Below are 22,210 nucleotides of genomic sequence, written 5' to 3'. Positions count from 1 at the left end.
GGAAGCATGAACAAAGCCCTGGATAACTCAGGTGGTCCAAACTGAATTTTAAGAACTTCCACTGATTTCATAGGGCCTCTAGAAAGTCATGGGATCTCCCTGTGCCATATCCCTACATTTTGTATAAGAGTGACGTGTATTGTATCAAATACTTGTGTGCTACCGATATACCCTTCTGTAACACCAATACAAATTAAAAACAGCTTCCCATACAGCATCAGTTGATATTATCTCCTGTGCGTTAAGACAACGAGGGACTTGCTATCTTAAATTTGGGTTCTGTAATGCCTCCTAGTAAAATAATGTATGGAAATATTCCAGCGTAAATATTTCCGGTTTAAAAATGGAAAAAAATATTGTTTTCCCATTCCACCCGATTGAAGGTATAAAGAATTTTCATAGCCAGATAAAGTGGTTTTTTTGTTAAAAAAAAAAATCCATAGTTTTCAGGCAGGCACAATGAAATACACTTCAAGCACAAATATGTACACCTGGGACGTGAGATGTAAAAACACGAAGTACGAAACAGTTATACCTAAATCTGACTGGAAAAAAAAGTCATCTTCTGAATAACAAAATGACCAGGAAAGAGCTGGTTGAGGAGCAATGCAGTAAGATGAGATGGTCAGAATATTCCCAACCTACAGTTACCAAAACCAAGAAAATTACATTTGCACCTGATCTACTTTCAATAACTAGCCACAAATCTTTCTTAGACTGACAGCAATGTGTTCACATCACGAAAGAGAACACCGTTTCCAGGCAGAGTATTCTCTGCACAGATACTCAGCCATGAAGCTAATTGCTACTACTGGAAAGAAAACGAAAGAAATAGGAACCTGAAGAATCCTTCAAAACTCTGGAGTTCAAGCTGGTGATATTCCCATGATACAACAATGGAATTTAAGTTTAATGTCAATTCTATTAACACAGACACTAAGATGTACAAAGTCACTTGCTTGGAAGTTCTGAATATCAAAAAACATCAGTCTCAAAGACAAACAGAAACAATGAGGTTAATAAGAAGGCTTAAGGTTTGACTGATAGTTGAAAAAAACTGAAATGAGATAGAGGTCACAATAGTCTTAAAAATCAGAGTTAACACAGTTCATGACATAAGAGCTGACAAATGATTCTTTAGGAGTGATTTGCAGACAACATCACAAGAGAAAAAAAAATTGTCTACCTAATTTTTGACATTCAGAGCTTTTATTTTGTTTGGGAGTTTCCTCAAACTTTTCAAAGAGTAGCTGGGCTGATATTCAGAATTTTGTTGAACTTCATAATATCACCCCATTGATTTTTCTTGAATCTGAGGCCTTTGGGAATCAAGAAAACATGCTGCTCTGCTTTGACTGCAAAACAGCTTTCCAATTCAGCTGAAATAATTTTCTGATATGGAAAAGGTTTATTTCAGGAAAGAGCTTACACAGAGATATTGCTTGTGATAGCACAAGGCTAGATTCAGTTCTCTTCCTATACCTCATTCCCAGCTTTCTTCCCCATTTCCTCCTTCCAATGATCCTCAGGAGTCAGTGTATGAAAATGAAACCTGATGGGTGCTAGAACCTTGGAAAACTTGTACCCTGTACATGAGGAGGAGTGCCACCAAGTACAATCCTTTTTGCTCCTATTCAAAAGGGCTCATGGTGGAAACCGTTTTTCTGCACATTCTGATGCTTGGGGCTGGGTGCTTAGTATGAGCCTCTCCAGTACATAGAATATGTTTTCATGACCGGAGCAGGTAGATTTCACACTAGACATTGCCAGATAATTAGCAGTCAATTGGCAGCTTCTGGAGAACATTCAGAGATCATTTCTATCTTCTGGAAAGGAAAATAGAGAAAAGGAAGGGGAATGGGGTGAAGAGGAAGGAGACTGTCAAAACCACATTCTGTGAATGGGACAATGCATTGCTGTGTTATTCCGATAGAGAAACTATTGCAACAGAGATCCCTGGACTCCCTGCTGACCCTGCTGCCCTGTTACAAAGCATTTATGTTGTACTACAGATAGAAAGGACACAGAAGATGATCCCAAGACTGTGGCAAACTTCATCAGTTGCTCTTGCTCCCTTGCCCACTCTTTATTAAGGGCATACAACTTCTACACAGAACAAATATTCATGTCCTGTGTGTTTTTTGTACCTCCTGAGTTCTCTGCGCTGCTGGGGCCAGGGTTCAGCATATATAAAAACACTTTAAAGAGTTCCACATGTCTGCTGCATACAACAAAATGTCATCTTCATAAAGATTTTCTTTTTCTGCACAATAGACTGAAATAAAATTGACATGCACAATAGGCAAGAAATACTTTCTTCTAGGGGATTTCAATCCATCAGATGAATACAATGCATGCTTCAGACGTCCCTCACTTGAGGCTATGCTGATTGTGTTAAATTTCTCCTGCTCCCCAGACAACAATGAAAATCTAAAGGTTTCGTTTTAGTGAAACAACAGCCTAAAGGTTCCATTGCCTACAGTCTCAGAGCTGAAACACTGGGCATATTTCTATGGTTTATGGTTTTAAATACAAAGTCAAATATATCAATTTCACTCTAGGAGGAAGCATCATTCCTTAAACACTGGCTTTCTTTCATCCCTGCCTATTGTGGTTGTTGTCCAAGGGCGTGTGGGAGGTTGGTGTTGACTGTTTTTGGAGGTGTGAAATTACCTTCTAGTAATTCAGACTCTGCCAGAACAAAGCAGCCATTTTACAGCAAAGAGAAAACAAAAATTATAGCTAGGTGCAATAATTCAGATGTCAGCAAATGCTGTGCTTCTACTCAGAGCGCCCTTCATTAAATTTTTTAAAGCCAATAAAACGAGAAAGAGTGAGACTAATTTATTATTTCCACACTGGCTTAAACATTCCTTCCAGCCAAGTGACCGAGGTTTATGTTGTCTCAGGAGGAGCTGCTCATGATATTGCTGAGATAGAAATCACTGATGGTCTAACACAGTTACATAAAGGTAATGCTTATCTGAGATACTGATGAGCACCCTTTTTTATCTTGCACTGTACTCTTTAATGATTACTACATGCAGAGACGGGAAAAAAATCTGAAATCTGCCATAAAACCATATGTTTTATTCCATGTTCCTTACCTAGGGTTTCATCTTTCTTGAGAAAAGGAATCAATGAAACACTGACAGAAAGAACAGGCAATTTACAAATTGATTAAAAGTTTCGCCAAGTTTGTATCCAGCAAACTCAACAAGAATAGCCTAATAAGCTATGGGAATCCATCACACAATCTGCCAGTGCCTGAAATACATTCATAGATCCATACATAGGATTTTTTCTCTTCTATTGATCAAAATTATCTACTTCCATTCATAGATTTTTGGTACCACAATTTGGCTTGAAATATAAACAACTAATATTGCATCATGCTAAATTTCAGCACAAAAACTAAAAGCCTCTTTAATGCAGGACAGGACATCCTGATGGCTGCCCATTTCCTGGAGAATTTGTGTCAAATGGCAAGAACAAGTGTGAGTGGAATGTGAAATGTCCAAAGTCTTTTGAAAACATCAGATAAACAGTACAAGCTTTATTACACTCCATAACAACACTATAAATAGCCAGAGCCCTGTAAGAGAATATAATCCAGTGGCTAGCATAAGCTAAAATTGTCTTTGCTCTTACCATTATCACTTTTAGATATATTAAAGCTCGATACACTAGTAAACACCATGATCCTCTGGAGACTAGTTCACCATTGATTCTCTTAAGATTTTGTAATCACATCCTAAGCTTAGAGCCCAAATAATTTCTGACTTCAAAGGTATGATTGCAGATACTTGAGAAATTCCCAAAGTAGTATTCTGAAAGGAATAAATACTTGAAAAGTTTTCATTCAGTGAATGAGTTTTCCACTTCCTCTTAATGAAACCTCTTTATTTTCATCCTTTTCCTTGCCTAATATCACAACATAAATGGTATTTTTAAGACTCCCCCCAACTTCAAAGTAAGAAGAAGCAAGAGTATGACAAATCTTCCTCTCCTACTATGCAAATTCTCCACTGATGGCAGGGGAAATGCCAGCATTATAAATGAACCACTGCTACAAAAAAAGTATCCTTTAGGCATCTCTTTCTGTCTCAGTACAAATAAATAGATTTATTCTTACATTTTAATGAGTAATCTGTAATACAAAGCTTATTTACACAAAGATACTTCTCAAAATATTTTTAAAATGACATGAGTTTTCCCCAGAACCTAGGGGATAAAACTCTCTCCAGCACTGCAGTAATCAGAGTGAAGCATTTCTAATGTTAAAATACAGTAACAGGACTCAAAGTAGCAAGGCTGAATTTCATTTTGTATTTATTTAACAAATCAAGGTTTACTAAGAAAGTGAACTTACATAATGCCTCACTAATCTGCTTTTAGATGTCAGTGTACAAAAGCAAAAGTTCGGGAATTCTCCTCCTGATGGCACCTTCTCAAATAGAAAAACACAGTAGTGTGATGCACTATCAGCCTCTTACAGGGGCAGTTGTCCAAGCACTCCTGCACTTACTAGCGCAAAAAGTAACACTGAGAAAGAAGTGCAAGAGGACGAAATGAAGAATTTCAGTGAAAAAAAATCAGGGAGAAAAAAAAATGTAGAATGGTAAAACCTTGTCCATAAAGCCCAAAAGAGAAAAAATAATAGCAATTTTCTGTAGGAAACATAGGAATAGACATTTCAAACAACACTGCATGAAGTACTGTTTCCAAAATGCCAGCAAAATAAGCAATTGCATTAAGAATTTTTACCCCTGAAACACTCCAAAAAAACACTAAGTTTTACTTGATGCAAATATAGCAGGCATTCCATACATTTAAATGCAGGCTTGGGTTTGATCCTACATCTCATCCTCACAGCACCTATTACTAGAACTAGTTTCCTAAGCAAGACAACATCTACATTTTATCTACTGAATAAAAGGGGTCTTGCTAGCGCAGATGGACAAAATCAGGAACTGAGAAGTCAGTTCAACAGCAGAGACTGCAGGAATCCGGAAGGTCCCTCCCTGCCCTCACTCTTGCCTCAGCACTCTTCCAGGCAGATCTCCTCTAGACAGCCTGAGCCATAAGCAGTGGGGACCAAAATAGTGAGGACAGAAGACATACCACCTCAGAGCCAAGGATGTGTCTTTGACCTTCTCTCATTTATATATGGAGATGTAGCATATGAGAATATAGGAAAGAAGTCTCATGGCCCTGTCTATTTTCTGACATCCTTTTTTCTGTAATTCAACACAGATCTGAAAATACTTCAGAGTGAAAATGTTTGCAAACTTTTTCTGCTTGCTTCAAATACAGAATTTGGTATTCTGCATTTGTCACATTTGCTAGAGTATTTATACATCTGAGTCCTCCTAAAATTATCAATATCTCATTCAAGATAAATAAAAAAATGTTTCCTTTCAATGTGATTGCTTAATTGCTTCCTGTGTTTATGGCCCCTGCTAAAGGTTCTGTGGAGATGATGAGTTCCTGAGTGTTTAGGAAAATGACCTCTGTGGCAGGTGCTAATCATTCTCTTTTAGAAAACAAAGTTGAAATAATTGCACAGATTTTATATTTAGAAGTGTAAAAATTAGCAATCACATCTTTAGTGAGGAATATTACAGTCTCCAAAGTCACTGTTCAGCAAAACTAATTGCAGTAGCTTTCAAATATTTTGAAGGTAAACAATTAATTCAACACTATTAACTTTCAAAGACATTTTCTAACCTGGACAGTACTTAAATAATTTGAGTGCATGCAGTTAATTAGAAAGGATTTTTTAATACAACAGAAACATAACTGATTAAAAAAAAAAAAAAAAACGAACAGAAATTTAAACGTTAAAAAAAATCTCTATTCCTCTTGTACAGATTTTTTCATACTAGTCCATATGCGACCATCAAATTCCTTTGAATTTATACTTGGCATTAGTGACAAAGTTATTTGGTGTTTATGACAGCTGTATAAAATAGAAAACATGCTCCCAGTGTCCCTGCAGGGTGCAGAGGGCCATATGGGGGGGGAAGAGATGGTGGCACTAGCACATTTCCATTGGGAGGTATCTGGAGTACTTCTGTCCCACTGAGCACCTGGCACTGTAACCTTCCCTTTAGCACCAGTCACCCACTAAAATGAAGAAACAATTTTATACACAAACAGAAGAAGCAAGAGAAGGAAGTTAGAATCCCTCATTGTAGCTTGGGGATACCACTGGGTAGCAGAAGGTGGGAGCCAGCTGCTCCCATGCTGCATGACAGAAGCCCCACTCAGCTCTCACTCCATATCCCAAAGGGCTGTCTGGAGGACAAAGACACTGCCTGCAGCAGTGATAGGTATACAGGAGTAATGCCGCCTCTCATAGTGTGGGGATGGTGTGCTCGGACAGTTCTGTCTGGCTTCAAAGTCCTGAGAAGGAAAAGGGTGATCTCAATATATTTAAATTTTAAGAGAAAACTCATTCTGTACAAAATGTTTAGGCTTTCCTCTTCCTTCTTGCATCCATTTCTTATTTTTCGAAACTTTCCGCATTTACAGCCTTCCACTGTTTTGATTCCTTCTTCACTTTGTCACTGACAAGGAAAATCCCCAAAATAAAGAAAGGGAACCAGTATTCTCAGCCCATATCAAAAAGTCTATTCTTCATCACAGTTTTGCCCCCAGAAGATCTCTCTGCTCTGTCTGATCGTCCTACTAAGAAAGAAATAGTGTGGCAGAACAAATGGTTTGTGTTCTGTTCATATGGCTGTCGGGGGAATAAAAGGTTCATCACAGCATAAATCAGCATCAGAACTTAATTTTAGCAGAAAAACAGCTTGCAGTACCTACCTGCCTCCTCAGCTCCTGCTTGGAAACAATTATCACATTTGGAGGATCCCCAACAGCTGTGGCAGCCCCCCCAATATTTGTGAAGATTACTTCTGCAATCAGGACATGCCTCGGATCAAGATTTAGTACTTCACAGAGTCTGCAGTATAAAGAAAATGAAATCAGCATCTTACCCTATGATCAAATTCCCTTAAATCTTAAAATCTATACAATTTACAAAATAAAGTTCTTTCACTGAAAAAATTGCAAGACGTTAAAATTAATGTGCGTGTGTGTGCACGATCGAACTTTTAATTTTGTAAGCATTTCAGTAATTATAGAAGTATCAATGTAAAATATGTACATATTTTACATTTGTAATGCAATAGTCAATTATAATGAAATTGATGTGCTTTAAAAAGCATTGTATTAGAAGAAATTAATTATTCCAAGAGTTGGACTGTACAGAAAGTTGTATTTCAAATTTAAAACCCCATTCTCAGTGTTATACACTTTTTAAGCCATGGTCCCCAGGTGACACTGACGTATGGGTAACCACAAGCTCTGCACTCATCCTCAGTTGTTGATTGTCATGTGGGGAGCAGAAGCAGAGGACAGGATACCTATTGGCCATGATTCATCTATCAGAGACCTCAGTTTTCAGCCTAGGTTTACCCAGTTCATTCTGCTCCCATTTTTCCCCCTTCCCTAAAGCCTGATTGTAAGGATTGAGGCCAGGGTGATTTGGGAGCACATGTCCTGAATACCTACTCCTGACCACAGTGTACCAGCCAGGGGTGAAATCCTGAAAGAAAGAGAAAATCCACTTTGCTTTTCAAGGGGCCATGCTTAGATTATTGCCCCCTCCAACTTAATACAGAGTATGGGAAAGCCTGGGCAGTGAGCACTCATCCTCAGGATCTCATTCCTTGTAGCACTGCCAGTCACTTCCCTGAAGGAAGAGCTGAGCTTTACAGCTCTAAGTCTATATTATTAGAACCTATATTTCAAAGAGAGAAGTGTTGCACAGAAGCTTAACTTGATACACTTACCCTGTCACCAGGAGTATCAATTTAAAAATTGGAAAAAGCACTGTCAGCCGTTACAAATGTCAGTACATAAAAAGTCCAGAATGAAATAACTGTACAAAAACCCATTTATTTCCCCAACAGTGTAAAATTATGCAGTTGAAGTGTGCTCTACAGTAGAGCTAGCCCAATTGTACCAGTAGTGGCACTATACCACAACTGCACTTGTCTGCTGAATTTCCTCACTCCTTCATTTCCAGTGTTTCTAAAGTTAACTTTCCTTTAGTGTTTGGTTTGCTTGTTTTGTTGTTGTTGTTTATAACGAGTCTAGCGGTAATGTGAAGGACTAATCTCCGACATACTCCAAGAAAGGCCAAGCCCAAAGTATAGAACAATCCCAGCATGTTAGCTGTACCAGCAGACTGAACTTTCTCAGTACGCTTCCCCAATTATATAACTCCACATGTGAGTAACTATAGGCTTTTTAAAGTTCTCAGCTACAAAGTGTCTTGAAAATAAACAATAGCTGTGTTAGCTATTAATTTTTTACCAGCTTACTGCAAAATGCAGAGAGAAACAAGTGTCGTGTTTTACACCTTATTAATGACAGTCTAAATCCTTATACGCACAGAATGAGAAGCATTTTCTGCAGGCTTTATTTCCATGGCAATGGCAGCACAGTGCGATGGAGAGAAGCTTTAGACTGAAGACAATGGCAGTGAGATAAAAACAAAAAATGACCCCTATCATGAAGTTTCAGAAATAGGCAATTATTGTCTTAGAGGAGAGAAAAATTTATTTTTGCTTTGATAATAATTTGCAACTTCTTTGGTGTTACAAATGCACTTGGCATAAAATAGAATAAACGCTACAGTAGCTCTGCATGTGAAAAGTAGTTCATGATGCACTGGCACAGTAATTTCAATTCATTCCCAATTGCATTTAATACAAAACATCCTGCAACAGAGATAAATAAAACTTAATGTTTAATAATTTCAGTGTTGCTTACTGTTAGAGGTGAAATCATTGACTGGAGTAAGGCAAAGTGATCTCTTCAAAATATAATCAGACAGAAAACAAATGCTGTTTTCATTTACCAACTGTTTCCCAATCTAGAATAAATTGCACTTGCAATTTTATTTTATTTTTTACTGTTTTATACTACCTTTTAAAATGGGAACATATTCTAATAGAATTTTGTGAACTTTAATGTCATAATAACTGCAAGCATTACATCACTCGGGATTATCTTAAAACCCCCTAGATGTTTCAGAAACTAAACTCGGTTAACTGAACACAGGTCAAATTCATGTTAGGCAGTACTTATAATTACACGTTCATAAAATGTAGTTGCAAATCTTGTGCTATTAATTTACATAATTCTGAAGTAATTAAGTCACTGTTCCAAATATCTAATCTTAAATCATGAAATTGGTCTGTGACTGTACCAATGTCATAATCTCCAGTAGGGAGAAAATTCAGTTTCATATTCATAAAGAAGACTTTTACTTGAAATCTGGAAGTATTCCAACCAGTGTTAGAAGGGCTAAAACTTCAGTAAAGCGTAAATTACTAGACAAAATTGTATATAACAAGTAAAGAACAAGGCAACTTTAATTAAAAATATTCTCCCTGCTTACAGGATAAAAAAAAAAAATCATCTGCAAGGGATTAGTGGTATAATATGCTATTGCAGTTCAGATACAGAGACAAAGCAGAATGGTCAGCTGCCAACTGAACGGGCTTCAGATATATACTCACCACCAACACTAAAGGAAAATGGCAACTCATCACTTTGAAAACATCAGCTCTTTACCCTACTAAAATAGGCCTATTTGAAGTTTTCATTTCCATTTAGATGACCAAGAAAAGTCCAAACAAGCATGTTTGCGTATACATTTACTACTGATTGCTGGCTGTAAAACACTAAGTCCAAAACCATAACAATAAAATACCTTATGGTTACTGGAGTAAAGAGCAGCATTGTGGTAACGTTGTCCAAAAACGCAGAAAGAATTGCAGCAATAAGGCACAGAAGTGTAATCATGGCCCACACCTTGCCTCTAGAGAATCGATAAGCCTAATAAAAAAAAATAGCAACAAAATTAAGGGATTAGAATGTTCCATCTGACTTTAGAAAAAATGATAGATAGACAGCTTCACCAAAGGTGAAACAACAGTGAGCTCAGAGAAGTTACTACTCCATGCACCTGCAGCAGTGCCCTCTCCAATATTAATTTAGCAGTAAAACATTTCTTGGAAGCGGGCATCATGCAGAGGAAGAAACAAATATGAAGAGACCCCATGCTCCACTGCCAAGCATGAAGGGGGTCTGTGGTAGGAGTAGGGCTGAGTTCCTACTTTCTGCCTTTGGGGCTGAGTGGATTAGTATGGTTCAGCCCTCCCATCACCTCCATACACTGGGACACCTGCCCTGTCCTCAGAGCAGCACTGACATGGCTATACGGCCTCGGCACCTATCTACCGACATTTTATTTAGGTGTTCTTCGCTCAAAGCAGTCTTCTTTATTGCTTTTGTTTTATTTCTTTCCACAGTTCTCAAGAAAATTAAGTTTTGCAGCAGGTGAAGGAGTTCCTCACTATAGGTAATACTCACTTTACAGCCAATCCATCAGAATTACCCTTTTCATGTAATCTTTGGTTCTACTACTGTGCAAAGGTCTGTGGTCATTTATCATCTGTGATTGTAAAACTAATGATTGTTCCCATATTTCCTCTCTCCTACTGCCAGAGATAAATAAAGATTTCAGCTACAGAGGAACTGCAGTCTTGGGGAAGTTAGTGGGATAATTCAGCTCTATATTGTTTACATACTTGTGTACCCTACTGGGGGCCTTTGCCTTTCTCCTGTAAAAACAGAATTGCCTTAAGGGCTTCCTTTCATCTCCGAGAGATGTTTTTCAAACTTACAAGTTGACCACTGTCATTTGTAGTGGCATAGATACAAACCGCCCAAAGAAATGTTCTATTACACCAAGCTCTATCTTAGAAGATCTTACTAAATACTAACTTGGTTAATTTAATAATAATTAAGAGTACCAGAACAAACCTACCTTTACTGCACAGTAATCAAAGAATCCAGTCTCTGAAAATATGGCCACCAAAACCATCTACCAACACATGAAGAAAAAAAATAATTGCTTGCAAATGATTATTACACAAAAACAATGCAACGTGCATCGTGTCCCTAAAAAAAGTCTTTCATATTTGCAGAAGTTCTGAGAATCTAATCACCATCATATCAGGATATCCTGTACAGCAGTCCCTAAGTTAGTCTGGTTTAATTTTATTTGTTATGATTAATTAGGCATCTTACATTAAAGACTCAAAATACCTCCCTTATGTCATTCAAAAAAGATAAGCCAATAACTGTGAGTGAGTTTTCAGCAGTAACACACTACAGAGTACAGAAGATATCAGCTCCTGCACTTTTCCCACATTTCTGGGGGGTTGCCAGTCCATCCAACTTTGCTCCCAACAGATTATTTTTTTTCCTTTCTTTTTCTGTAAGGAGGACAGGAGGATGGGGGGCATGGTCAGGAAATAAAAAAAAGCTCAGGTTGTCAAGGAATAGCAGCAATTTTGTCTGCATACACTGCAGATATCATGTTAGAGTTTAATCACACTTGGACAACACTTTTGACCATAAATAGCTCTGGGCACAGAGATTAAAATAATGTATTATTATAATCTGATCAAATATGTGTCCTCCATTTCAGGTTTTCTCTTTTTGGTTCCAAACATAACACTAAGGCAACAAAAGACACTGTTCCAGCTGTGTGTGTTTGGGAAAGGTTTTGAGTAAACAAAATTAGCAAGATAAATGGTAATACTTGGCACATAAACAGGTCTTTCCTATTATAAACCTCAATGATGTTTTTGGTGTGTTATCAACTTGATTTTACAGATGAAAAAAAAAACTTTAAAAGGTTCTTTCAGAGGTCTGCTCATCATCCTTTTATTAAACACCTTAAAAACCTTAAGGGACAAATTTTCATCAGAACATGTCTTAGTAGAAAATATTAAAAAAAAAAAAAAAACTAGATAAAGAATGTGAGACATTCAACACATTTAGAGCAAAAGATACATCTTAATTACCATTCCAAACAGTAGCGCCAGTGTTTCATAATCAATCCACTCTACCACTTTGACCATACTTGGCCTCTGTAATCGAAAAATACAATTACCAGTGGAGCAGCTAACTTGTGATTTCCTATGAAATATAAACTCCATTTAATTGATGAGCCATTTAAATAAGCCACAAATGAAATTAATAAGTGTTCCTTAAAGGCACACCAAAAAGACTCTGTTATTATTTTATTAATATTTTTACTTCTACTACTACTAATTCAAAGTACTGCAACATCCTAAGTGAGTCATTATCAAAAGTCCACATTAAGCTCTTGGTTTCTCTATTTGCTCCTTATACAGCATTACAGAAATAAATGATAACAGAATTATATGGTACAACCCACTTTTCTTTTTCCTAAGAGAACAAAAGGATATAACTTTACCTGTGAACAAGCTGGGGGGAATTTAAAGAAACATAGCTTGATTGGTATATTAACACTACTGAAAATAACAGTCTTAAAGTAAGTTGAATTAAACTGAAAATATATGTACTCAGCTCCCTATAAATCAGAACAAAATGCATCAACTGATTTTTTTTCTCCTCTTCCTCTCCATACCGTAAGCTTTTCTGTTTTCCCTGTGATATTTGCTCAACCTAATATCTTCCCTACCATCTCACTCTCTTTAAAAAGAGCACTGTATCCATTCGCAATATAACACTCTCTGGAATTTTTGATATCACAGACAGAAACAAAATGAGCACTTACAGTTCAATATCTTACCTCCCCAATAGCAGCTAATGCAGCTAAAGCCGCCAAAGAGCCCAGCATCGCTGCAAGAGTCCTGTGAACGATCTGCAAGAAAGGGTAAGAAGCAATCAAAGAATCCTTTTAACATCTCCTTACTATTGAAAGAATAAAAATTCCCATAGTTGATTATTTTTTCTTTCCTCCTTTCCTTTTTGCTTAAAGCATGAGTTTCTTTTAATTTCCATCCAGTTACCTGAGAAGGAAAGGAATTAATCTTCCCAGCTTAAGGATAAAAATGCAACCCAGCCCGAGCTAGTCTTGCTGCTTTCCCTTCACAGCCCAGAAGAAAACACATGCCCAGGAGGTGATCCACCTCAATCTTTCTAGGTGCTTTTTCATCTCCAATGAACTACAATGACTTACAAAGCAAGACCAAAACAAATCTCTCAGACCTGGGGCAGATTAATCCTACAGAGATACACAAGACCGAGTTTCCAGGTCCACTTTGCAGTCTGGGCACAGACGGATCTCGCAAGCTTGCGCACTTGCTTTTTCACTCATACATGTAGAGCAGTCTTCCTTCATACAGTGGCTTTCTACCACTTCAAGAAGACATATACATTAGCTAAAATCTTCTGGAAACCTTTACTGCAGTATCTTCAGTTCATCAAATATACTTCTATCTGTATGTAGACTAACCAACCCTTGAACAGTGCTTCTAACCACCTCTAAATTCCTTATAGTATGTAGGCAACACAGATGCATTGTATCCAAACTTTGGACTGAAACATCACTTACCAGATACAGCTTTAACACTTCAACAGTTTATACAATATACAGACTTTAGTCCATGTCTACATATCCAATGAATAAATTGCACTTAAAATTCTCAAGGAGAAAGTATGAAAGCAGACATGCCCTGAAAAAAACTGCATTTTCTCCAAGTGCTCATTTGTAATTATTTAATCCAGAATGTCTGGAAGATCACAGATTGTGTAAAATAGCTCAATTAAAGTTAGAATGTAATTAATAAAATTCGCACTACAAAAGACTGAATCTAATCAACAGCATTTATTATTAATGTGTTTAAATATTCAGACATAAGCCAGAATTATATCTGAGACAGAAATAAGACAGTCTAGTCCTTTGCTGTTAATTTCATGAGAAATATTTTCTGATAAGAAACAGTAGGATGCGGACATCTCAAGCCTCTCCTTCCTACTTGGAAAGGAAAGGAAAAAGGAGTCATTTGGCTTTGATTTTTTTCCTTGAAGTTAAAATCTTTACAATAATTATAAACAGCAAAGCAACTTGGCAAATGACTAGAAAAATAACCAATTTAACTGGCTAATTTTAGGATTCAATTGAAAAACCTGTCATTTCTTCAAGATGCATAAAAGAATAATAGTCAATGGTCATAGCAGCAAAGGAGAGTTTCTATGTCCTAATGGTATAAAAGTACATAGCACAAATTACATCTCCAACAAGCTTCCACAGAAGTGTGTGGTAAGTCATGGCTATGTCTATGATTCCTAGGTTCAGAGTGTGGATATGAATGCACTCCTATGGCCTTTATGGGATAACAGTATTGAGGGGCATTCAATACATTCAATATTTCATGTGTCTGGCAATGGCATACAGCAATTATGCCATACAGTTCTCTCCAATAAAAGCCATAAAGCAGAGGTGTTAACCAGGAATGATCAGCCTCTTACCAGGGCAAAGTTAAAGGGTAAGATACTGGGCAATCCTCTGTGTTCCTCAGACTGGAGGCTTTCTTCTCATCTATTCATCACTTTCATCAATTAGCTCTTTTACAGTTCTCAGAAAAATGTCATGGGTTTTCCAAGATTTGATTGGTCTTAGATATTTTATATTGTTACTTTTGATGTTTTCACATAGGACTTTTGCTGTTAGCATTGCACTTTTAATTGAATATATTGGGTTGACTACCTTTTCAGTTTCCATGAGTATGCTGTCAGTATGGGTAAAACGTGCTTTAATTTCTATAGAAGGGTGAGGGGAAATGTATAAATGGAGTAATCCATCAGTTACTTTATCCTGCTGATTTTTCAAGAGGCCCATACAAAATATATCCTGAAGAATGAATCAAGACTATTCAGATACAAAGTTGTACTCCAAAAAAATCTTGTCAAGTGTGCAACATTTCATTTCAGCAAACTATCATGTGGAAGTTTCACAGAAGTGTTAAAACAGGAAAGAATCAAGACATATAATGATTCAAAAGATGAACTTTGGAGGAGGCTTACGAAAAACTAGATTACTCTGATTTTCTTTTCACATAAAACTGCAAACAAACCATTTATTTGTAGGCGCATTTTAAAAGCTTACAAAAGGAGAGAATAAGATATACCATTTATAAGCTATGCCACTCTGAACCACAGTTCCATCTAATACCTATACTTTGTGTATCTCTGGAAAATCTCACATTCACAGGGTGTCATGTTAGGCAAAAAATCATTATTATTCTTTTGGAAAATAGCATGGACCATATCCAAACTCTTGGGAAGATGGAAAAGAAGATAAACATCATTTCAGAATGAATCTCAGAGAGAATCTATAAGCAAAAGCTCAGGTAAAGAATTGAAAGAGCTCAGAAATTAATTGACACAGTCATTTAGCCTCAGGAAAGATGAGAGATTTGATGGACTTTTGAAAAAAATTTTGAAAGTGTGAAATCATCCATATTCATTTGATCCTTCTCACCCCTGAGAAAACATATCTTTACACTCTTTCATAAGCAAAGACAATTATGCTGAAAGAACCACGATTCATAAGGAGTATCCCTTTCAAATTGGAATTGTCTATAAGATCATAGATAGTGGTTGGCTCCCCAGGCATGATTAGTTTGAATCTCAGTTAGTGCCAGTGACACACAGGTTCTGGGTAACTGAGAGGCATAGTTTTGGATGGTTGGTCTGTAATACATTTTAGCACAAGACTCTGCACAATGTGTTCTCATCAAATACACTGACGTTATCAATAATTCCTATGGATCTTTCTTTGATACCTAAACCTTTCTCTCTATTTCATCTCTCCTTTCCAATAACCATCTCCAGCACTGACAACTTCTTGTCTGGACTACTGTTTAGCTACACCCCATTCCTTTGACAAAAACCATCACCAAAATTCTTTCCATCCTGCACACTTCATACCAGCACCTCTTTTTCATTCTCTTTCCTACTCTCCTCTTATCCAAGTGTCTTTTTCCATTACTCCTCATTCTGTCAAAGCCAAATGCCAAAGGAATACCTTATTTTTATCTCATCCACTTCTTCCATCCTGCAAATGTATCCCCGCATTGCGATGATTTTAGATCACTCTATAAAATACATTTGTTATAAAAGCTAATTTCCTGAAAAGATTTCTTTAAAAAATCAAGTAATGGCCATTGAGAAGAAAAATCAGAACAGACAAGGAAGATGAAAGTTTGCATGCTAGAGCTCCCCACCTCCCAGCCTGCCTACCAGATTTACAGTCTCTTTGCAGAAGAGAAATCTTCACCATCATCCCTGTTTTCGTCCAAAGAACACCTAGCAGCACTAACGTGGTGAAACAGCAAAGGATAGCACTTGTCTTTAACAAAGGGATAGTTAACTCAATACAAACTGCTACTGAAAACAAGGCAGCACAGATTTTAATCTTTTCAATGCACAAATCAGGCCCGGAGCTCACCAATACAGGATATCATTTAGGTTGAGAGCTGAGAAACAGAATGACAATTTACACAATTCTATATAAGCAATTAAAACACTCAAAGCTGCAAAAATGGAGGCTGATAAAAGTAGTATCAGCAATGTAGGCATCACAACAGCAACACTACAGGATCATGCCATAATAAGGTGAAATCATAATGAGGAGAGATCAGAAATACTTGTATTTTTTTCTTAATTATCTATGGAGAGGTTGTCTCATGATTGCCTGCTGTGTGATAGTGTGCCAAATGCTGATTTTGCATGATAGTTTCCATACTCTAAATTCAGAATTCAAGTCTAACATAAGAAATCAAAACAACCCAAATCATTTATGCAACAAGTATGCTGGCTGTGTTTGATGTTATTTAAAAATATACATTTCCAAAGCTTTAATGCAAACCGGACTTACACAACCTACAGCTTTGTCATGTTTAAATTTCTTTATCAACCTGAAAGTGCTTTAAAAGTTTTGCACAAAGTTCATCAGATTTTTTGGTAGACTACAATAACATCATTATAAAAATGATCCAAAATTCCACCACTTTATTTTGCAAAGTGCTCCAGGAGGCAAAAGGAAATTATTTAGTAGCCAAGCGAATGGTGACCTGTATGCTATTTCAGAGCATACATTTCCCAGCTGAAATCTAGGGCATGCATATTTCTAAAATGTGCTGCTGAAGATACTTGATAAATCATACATCACACCAAACATTTTATTTCCATAAGTCTTCCTTTATAAGTGATAAATGGCAGTTGAAAGATGACTGTCAGTGACTTTAATGTAAAGCTTCAAATGCAGCCTCAGTTCATTTCTTATCCTTTTATTTTTTCTGAGAGAAGCCTGTTGCATTAAAATACTTCTTTTCCTGAAAAATTCATTTTCATATGGTAGACTGGCAGCATTGCTTCATTTCAACAGGAGTTGGTTATTCACAAGCTTTTATTTACATGTGAGTTTTATACATTTTCCACCCACCTCCAGAGCAGCTGAGACCTTTGCTATAAAATCCACAGCCAAATCCCCCTTAGACTTCACAAAGTCTATAGTTCAACTGTTTATTCTCACGGGACAGAGACAAAGAGAAGGGAAATAAAATTTGCTCTAGGAAAGCTTTCATTCTGACTTAATGTTTTATATCATTTCCTTTTTCTGTTTTAGTAAGGGTTTATTGTGTTAAAAAATATCCTCTTCCAGAGGAAGAGGGTTTGTTTTTTTTTTTCCAAAGAGGAAGAGTTTGTTTTTCCTAAATACAGTCAAGACAGCATTAGCCTGATTGCTACAGTAAATGTATTCAGATCCCCTCAGTGGAGATTATTTTACTATTTGCTGCCATATACTTATAAATTTTGGTATTCTGCATTACCTTGAACTAATTCAACAATTTTAGCAGGTAGACAAAACTTCAGTTTTTCATGTCATGTGGATTTGATCCACTTACGATTTGGGAAATGAACAACAAAGCCTAAAATTGCCATCAGAAAGTGAAATGCAAACTGACATTGGCAAAATAAACAATGGCAACTTTGCTAATTAACTTAGGCATTTTTTCCTTACTCTATCATATAACATAACTGAAAATTTGGGCTTATGTTAGAAAAAAAACAGGGGTCAAAAAAGCCTTACAATACTTAGAACTCTGCCTTAGAGCAGATCCGTTTCAAAGCTGAATGGCAGCAAATGCTCAGTTCATGGAATGCGCTTTACTTCTGACAAATTGCACAGTCTGGCCAGAATATAAGCCAGTAGTCTAGAAATGCAGGATGTAGTCAGGTATAGGTGAGACCAGAGCAGAAAAAAAATAAAGTCAGTGGAGCCAGACATATTTGATTTCCTTCATGCTCACGTATATTAATGAGCCCATCTAACCAGTATCAGTGATGAAGGCAAAGCAGAGTAGCTCCCTCCAGCTGGTGGTGGCAGCTAGAGCTTTACATCCTCACCCTCACCCTACAGGAACTCTGCAGAAGCATCTCTGCTGCTCCTTCAGCCACAGAGCATTCCTCCTTGTTCCAGGGAACCCCTTACAGAAGACCTGTCTCAAGAGCTAGTGCAAAACGAATGACAACAGAAAATTAATTGCCTTAGAATTACTTAGCTAAGTAGCAGCAAATAAATTCTGCAAAGATTTAATGAACCAGAAGAGGGTTGCTCAACTCAGTTTAGAAAATGTATCTTACACTGATGAAGAATTCAGGGATAGCTCTTGTTGCGAGCACACGTGGTATAGCTGCTGAAAGACTGTGTACCTCAAAGATTCCAAAGGGACGAAAAGCATCGCAGAAGTCACTGAGATCAAGAACAGCTATTTGTATCTTTGTCTGCAAATTAGGATATTATCTGTACGTAGTATCTACAACACAGCCAAGCAAATCATAAAATTAAACTTCACACTAGAATTAATTTTTAGAAAATCTTAGTACTAGGCTCATTTTTGTAAGATACATCAAAACCACATCACTGTACTTAAGCATGCCTTGCTTGGAAAAAAAAATATTATTCATTTTCAAAATAACTCAGTGATAATTCAATATGATAGTACTACCATATGCATGAAATGCGCGCTTAGGATCACCATGTACCATCATGCCTATTTCTAAGATTCATACAGAAAAAAAAAAAAAGGAAAAAATAGGAGTCTGTCATATCTTGTAGCTATACCATTAGAGTCATTGGTGGGTGTCTTCCAGCCTTTATGTACTGGGATGGCTCTGATATAAGAAAACTATACCCTTCAGGAAATAACGGATAGGGAAATCCAGTAACATCTGATTGTTTGAGAGTCTCACAGACTCAAATCAAAAGTGCATATTTTTATTTGCTCTGTCGTTGGAGATTTTGTCTTAATGTAAAAATGGACAGAGACACACTGAGATGAATGAATCACAGAATCACGGGACTGTAGTGTTTGGAAGGGACCTCTGGAGATCTGTGTATCAGGTCAGATGAATAAAAAGAATCCTGTGGATAGACAGGATAGTGATCATTTTTATGTTTCAAAGCATATCAGTCCTGTAATATATTATCTACAAAAAATATTTACTATGTGACTAAAGTAGAGATATCAGGTCCTGAGCCAGTAAAGAACGTGATTCTGCTACCTAGAAGATGATAAACCAGACTGCTACTGCAGGCAGACGTGACCAAAGTATATTGACAGGTTGGCCTGGCAACAAGTTTTCAGTCTTGCAAAACATTTGCTGTTGTGGAATGTTTTCTTGAAACCAAAGAAGATGGAATCATCTGTATTCTCCCACTTATCACAGCATCCTAAAGTCTAACTTCATTAGAATTTCTAATGTAAAGAAATTTAATTGAGAAAATAACCAAACTTCAAGTCCGCTCCCTACATTCTCCCATGTTCATTTATTTCTTTTTGCCCTTGTTGAAGGAAGACATCATCCATGGTCCCACAGCAGTCTTAACCACGACTGTGTGCATTAGAAGTGTACGTGAGTTTTAACACCTAGTTAAAATTTTATAACCTCATGGCTCTCTACCACTCTGTTTGCCGTAGGCAGGGTAGAAGCTGTACAGCAACATTCAATTAAGCTAATTTAATGTTCTATTGCCTGTCTCAAACAGAAAACAAAACAAAAAGAAAAAACAACATATATAGTCTGAGAAGAAAGGCAAAGCATTTGTGCTTGATAGTCTTTCAAAAATTGAACAAACCACATTTAAAAATTTGTTTTAAAAGGCAACAGAGAATAGAAAATAGACATTTAGAAATTAGTTTTTACACTTAGCATTGGAAATATGACTCCTATTATTACAGAAAAGCATAACATCCTGTAAAAAGTGGATCCTGGGTGTTAGCACCCTTTAAAGCTAGCAATGCCATCTAGTCCCCAGAATAGCAAGCAGCTCCATCCAGTGGTAATTTTTTTCTATGAAGTTCTTAATTAAGATCAATTTACACCCTACAGAAGTACTGCCTAAGAAGCACCACATCTAAGACATTTTTCTTTAAAGTACACCCTTGTGTGTACACACACACATAGACATAGCAAAGCCAGATTTTCACCAAGACAGATCTAAAAAATCAGACAATTATGGTTGTAAAATCAGCAATCGGATTAATAATACAAAATTCTTCTTAGAGCAAAGTGGGATGAAACTGAGGATTTTGCTTGCTCTAATACAGCATTTTTCTTTTAATTTAACTTTTCCTATCCTCGTCCTCAAGCACTCTGTGTTTCATTTATGCTTCTTTTGTAGCAGTTCTGACAGTTACAGTTTTAACTGTAGTCCATCTAACTGGTGCTAGCTCTGTCCTGTCACCTCTTTGTTGGCATCAGTGTATCTGCTCCACCTAAGTGGTAAAAATCCTGGCACTTTGGCAGTACTGATTCACTGCTGCTTGTAAGGAATGACCCATAACATGCCTGCACAGCTGCTTCAAAGTCATGAGCCTCTCCAAAGGAGTCACGTTGGACTCAGTGATCCTTGTGGGTCCCTTCTAACTCAGGATACTCTATGATTCTGTGATCCTCCTATATCAGAGGAAGGAAAGGAATGACTACAACTTTTCACAGTCCACACTGCATAATTACTAGCTCAGTCCTGTTTGGGCCTCACCAACATTGAGACAATACCCAGGGTAAAGTTTGGAGAAAAATTCCATCTGGGCAACAGGAGGGGTGGATCTGTCCTACATCTGGATCTACTTGTTCAGTCCAGTCCTCTAGCACATATCGCAGCAGCTTCACTTCTTCCCACTACTCTCTAGGCTTCAATGCCATTCCCAATGCATGCCATCCATTTTATGTCATGAAAGCACTGCTTTCTTGAAAAAGGGATGGCAAGACAGCCACTATTATATTGCACATTTCCAGCTGGAAAAAGAAAGAAAAAGAAAAAGCAATAGGAGACATTTGAATGGCAATGGTTCCCTATTCTACTAGGATCTCCAAAGTAGACCTACAACAATGTGCTGCTCAGGAAAGATGCCGCCAGCATGCTTCAGAGGGATCTAAATTTTTCTTGAAGCTAGATTACTCTAAAAAATTTTACATTTTAGGTGTCATCACAATGTATTCAGTTTTCATGGAACCAACAGCATTAATGATCTCTGCCTCCATCCAGCAACTTTGCTGTCTGGGTCCTAGCTCGTGGCTCCATTTCTATCTCACTGTAAAATGGCACAGATCACTAAGACAATCAAGAGGTCTGCACACCATCATGTTTGTGCAGCTGGTGGCTGGCTGACAAAAAAAAAAAAAAAAGGCATTGATTTTTCATCTCTGCCCCAACCTTGTGCTCTATTGCTCCCTCAAAGGCCCAGACAGAAAGACAGATGAGGACAAATTTTGTCTTGTCCTATGAGATATCAGACTCTAAAAGATATAGACACTAAAAGATACAGATGGTTTCTTCTGATAACCTGCCTTATTTTTCTGCCAAAACCTACAGTGTGTTTTATAACTTCTTTACAATTTTTGCAAACTAGCATGACTGGAAATAATAGCTGCAGGAATGTATTTATTCACACAAGGGCTGAGGAGAGCAGCTCTGATTTTCTTTTTTTACAATGTCTTTTCCAATAAAGGCAATGGATTTTCTTCTGTCCCTTTACTAACAATTTTTTGGTAGGTTACACGCGGAGGTGGGAAGACTAATCCACACTCTTCTCTGTCTATATTTAAACACCAATCAATATGAGAATGGATGGGAAGTGAGAAACCATGCTGAGTAAGCTCATCTGGAGTTTCAATGACTCTCCTCATCTGAAAAAAATATCTCCCTTAAGATTAGCCTACGAAAATCTCCTCACAGTATGTTTCGTATATTGAAGAATGTTTCTTCAGTTTTCTTATT

At 37.2% G+C, this 22,210-nt stretch overlaps 1 protein-coding gene across 1 annotated transcript in view; it reads right to left on the bottom strand.

Annotated features, from left to right (window-relative positions):
• Positions 1–22,210, bottom strand: part of OCA2 (OCA2 melanosomal transmembrane protein) — a 174,535-nt gene that overhangs the window by 104,299 nt on the left and 48,026 nt on the right. Inside the window, exons 10-14 of the mRNA XM_021412256.1 lie at positions 12,710–12,781; positions 11,955–12,020; positions 10,910–10,966; positions 9,791–9,915; positions 6,829–6,967 (exon numbers count right to left, since the gene is read on the bottom strand). Of these exons, the coding sequence (XP_021267931.1) occupies positions 6,829–6,967; positions 9,791–9,915; positions 10,910–10,966; positions 11,955–12,020; positions 12,710–12,781 (459 nt within the window). The remainder of the gene's footprint in view (positions 1–6,828; positions 6,968–9,790; positions 9,916–10,909; positions 10,967–11,954; positions 12,021–12,709; positions 12,782–22,210) is intronic.

This window comes from Numida meleagris, chromosome 1 (genome assembly GCF_002078875.1).
Source record: "Numida meleagris isolate 19003 breed g44 Domestic line chromosome 1, NumMel1.0, whole genome shotgun sequence".
NCBI classification, from domain to species: domain Eukaryota; kingdom Metazoa; phylum Chordata; class Aves; order Galliformes; family Numididae; genus Numida; species Numida meleagris.
The sequence above is the reverse complement of the archived record's forward strand: the minus strand, read 5'-3'. Positions and strand labels throughout refer to the sequence as shown.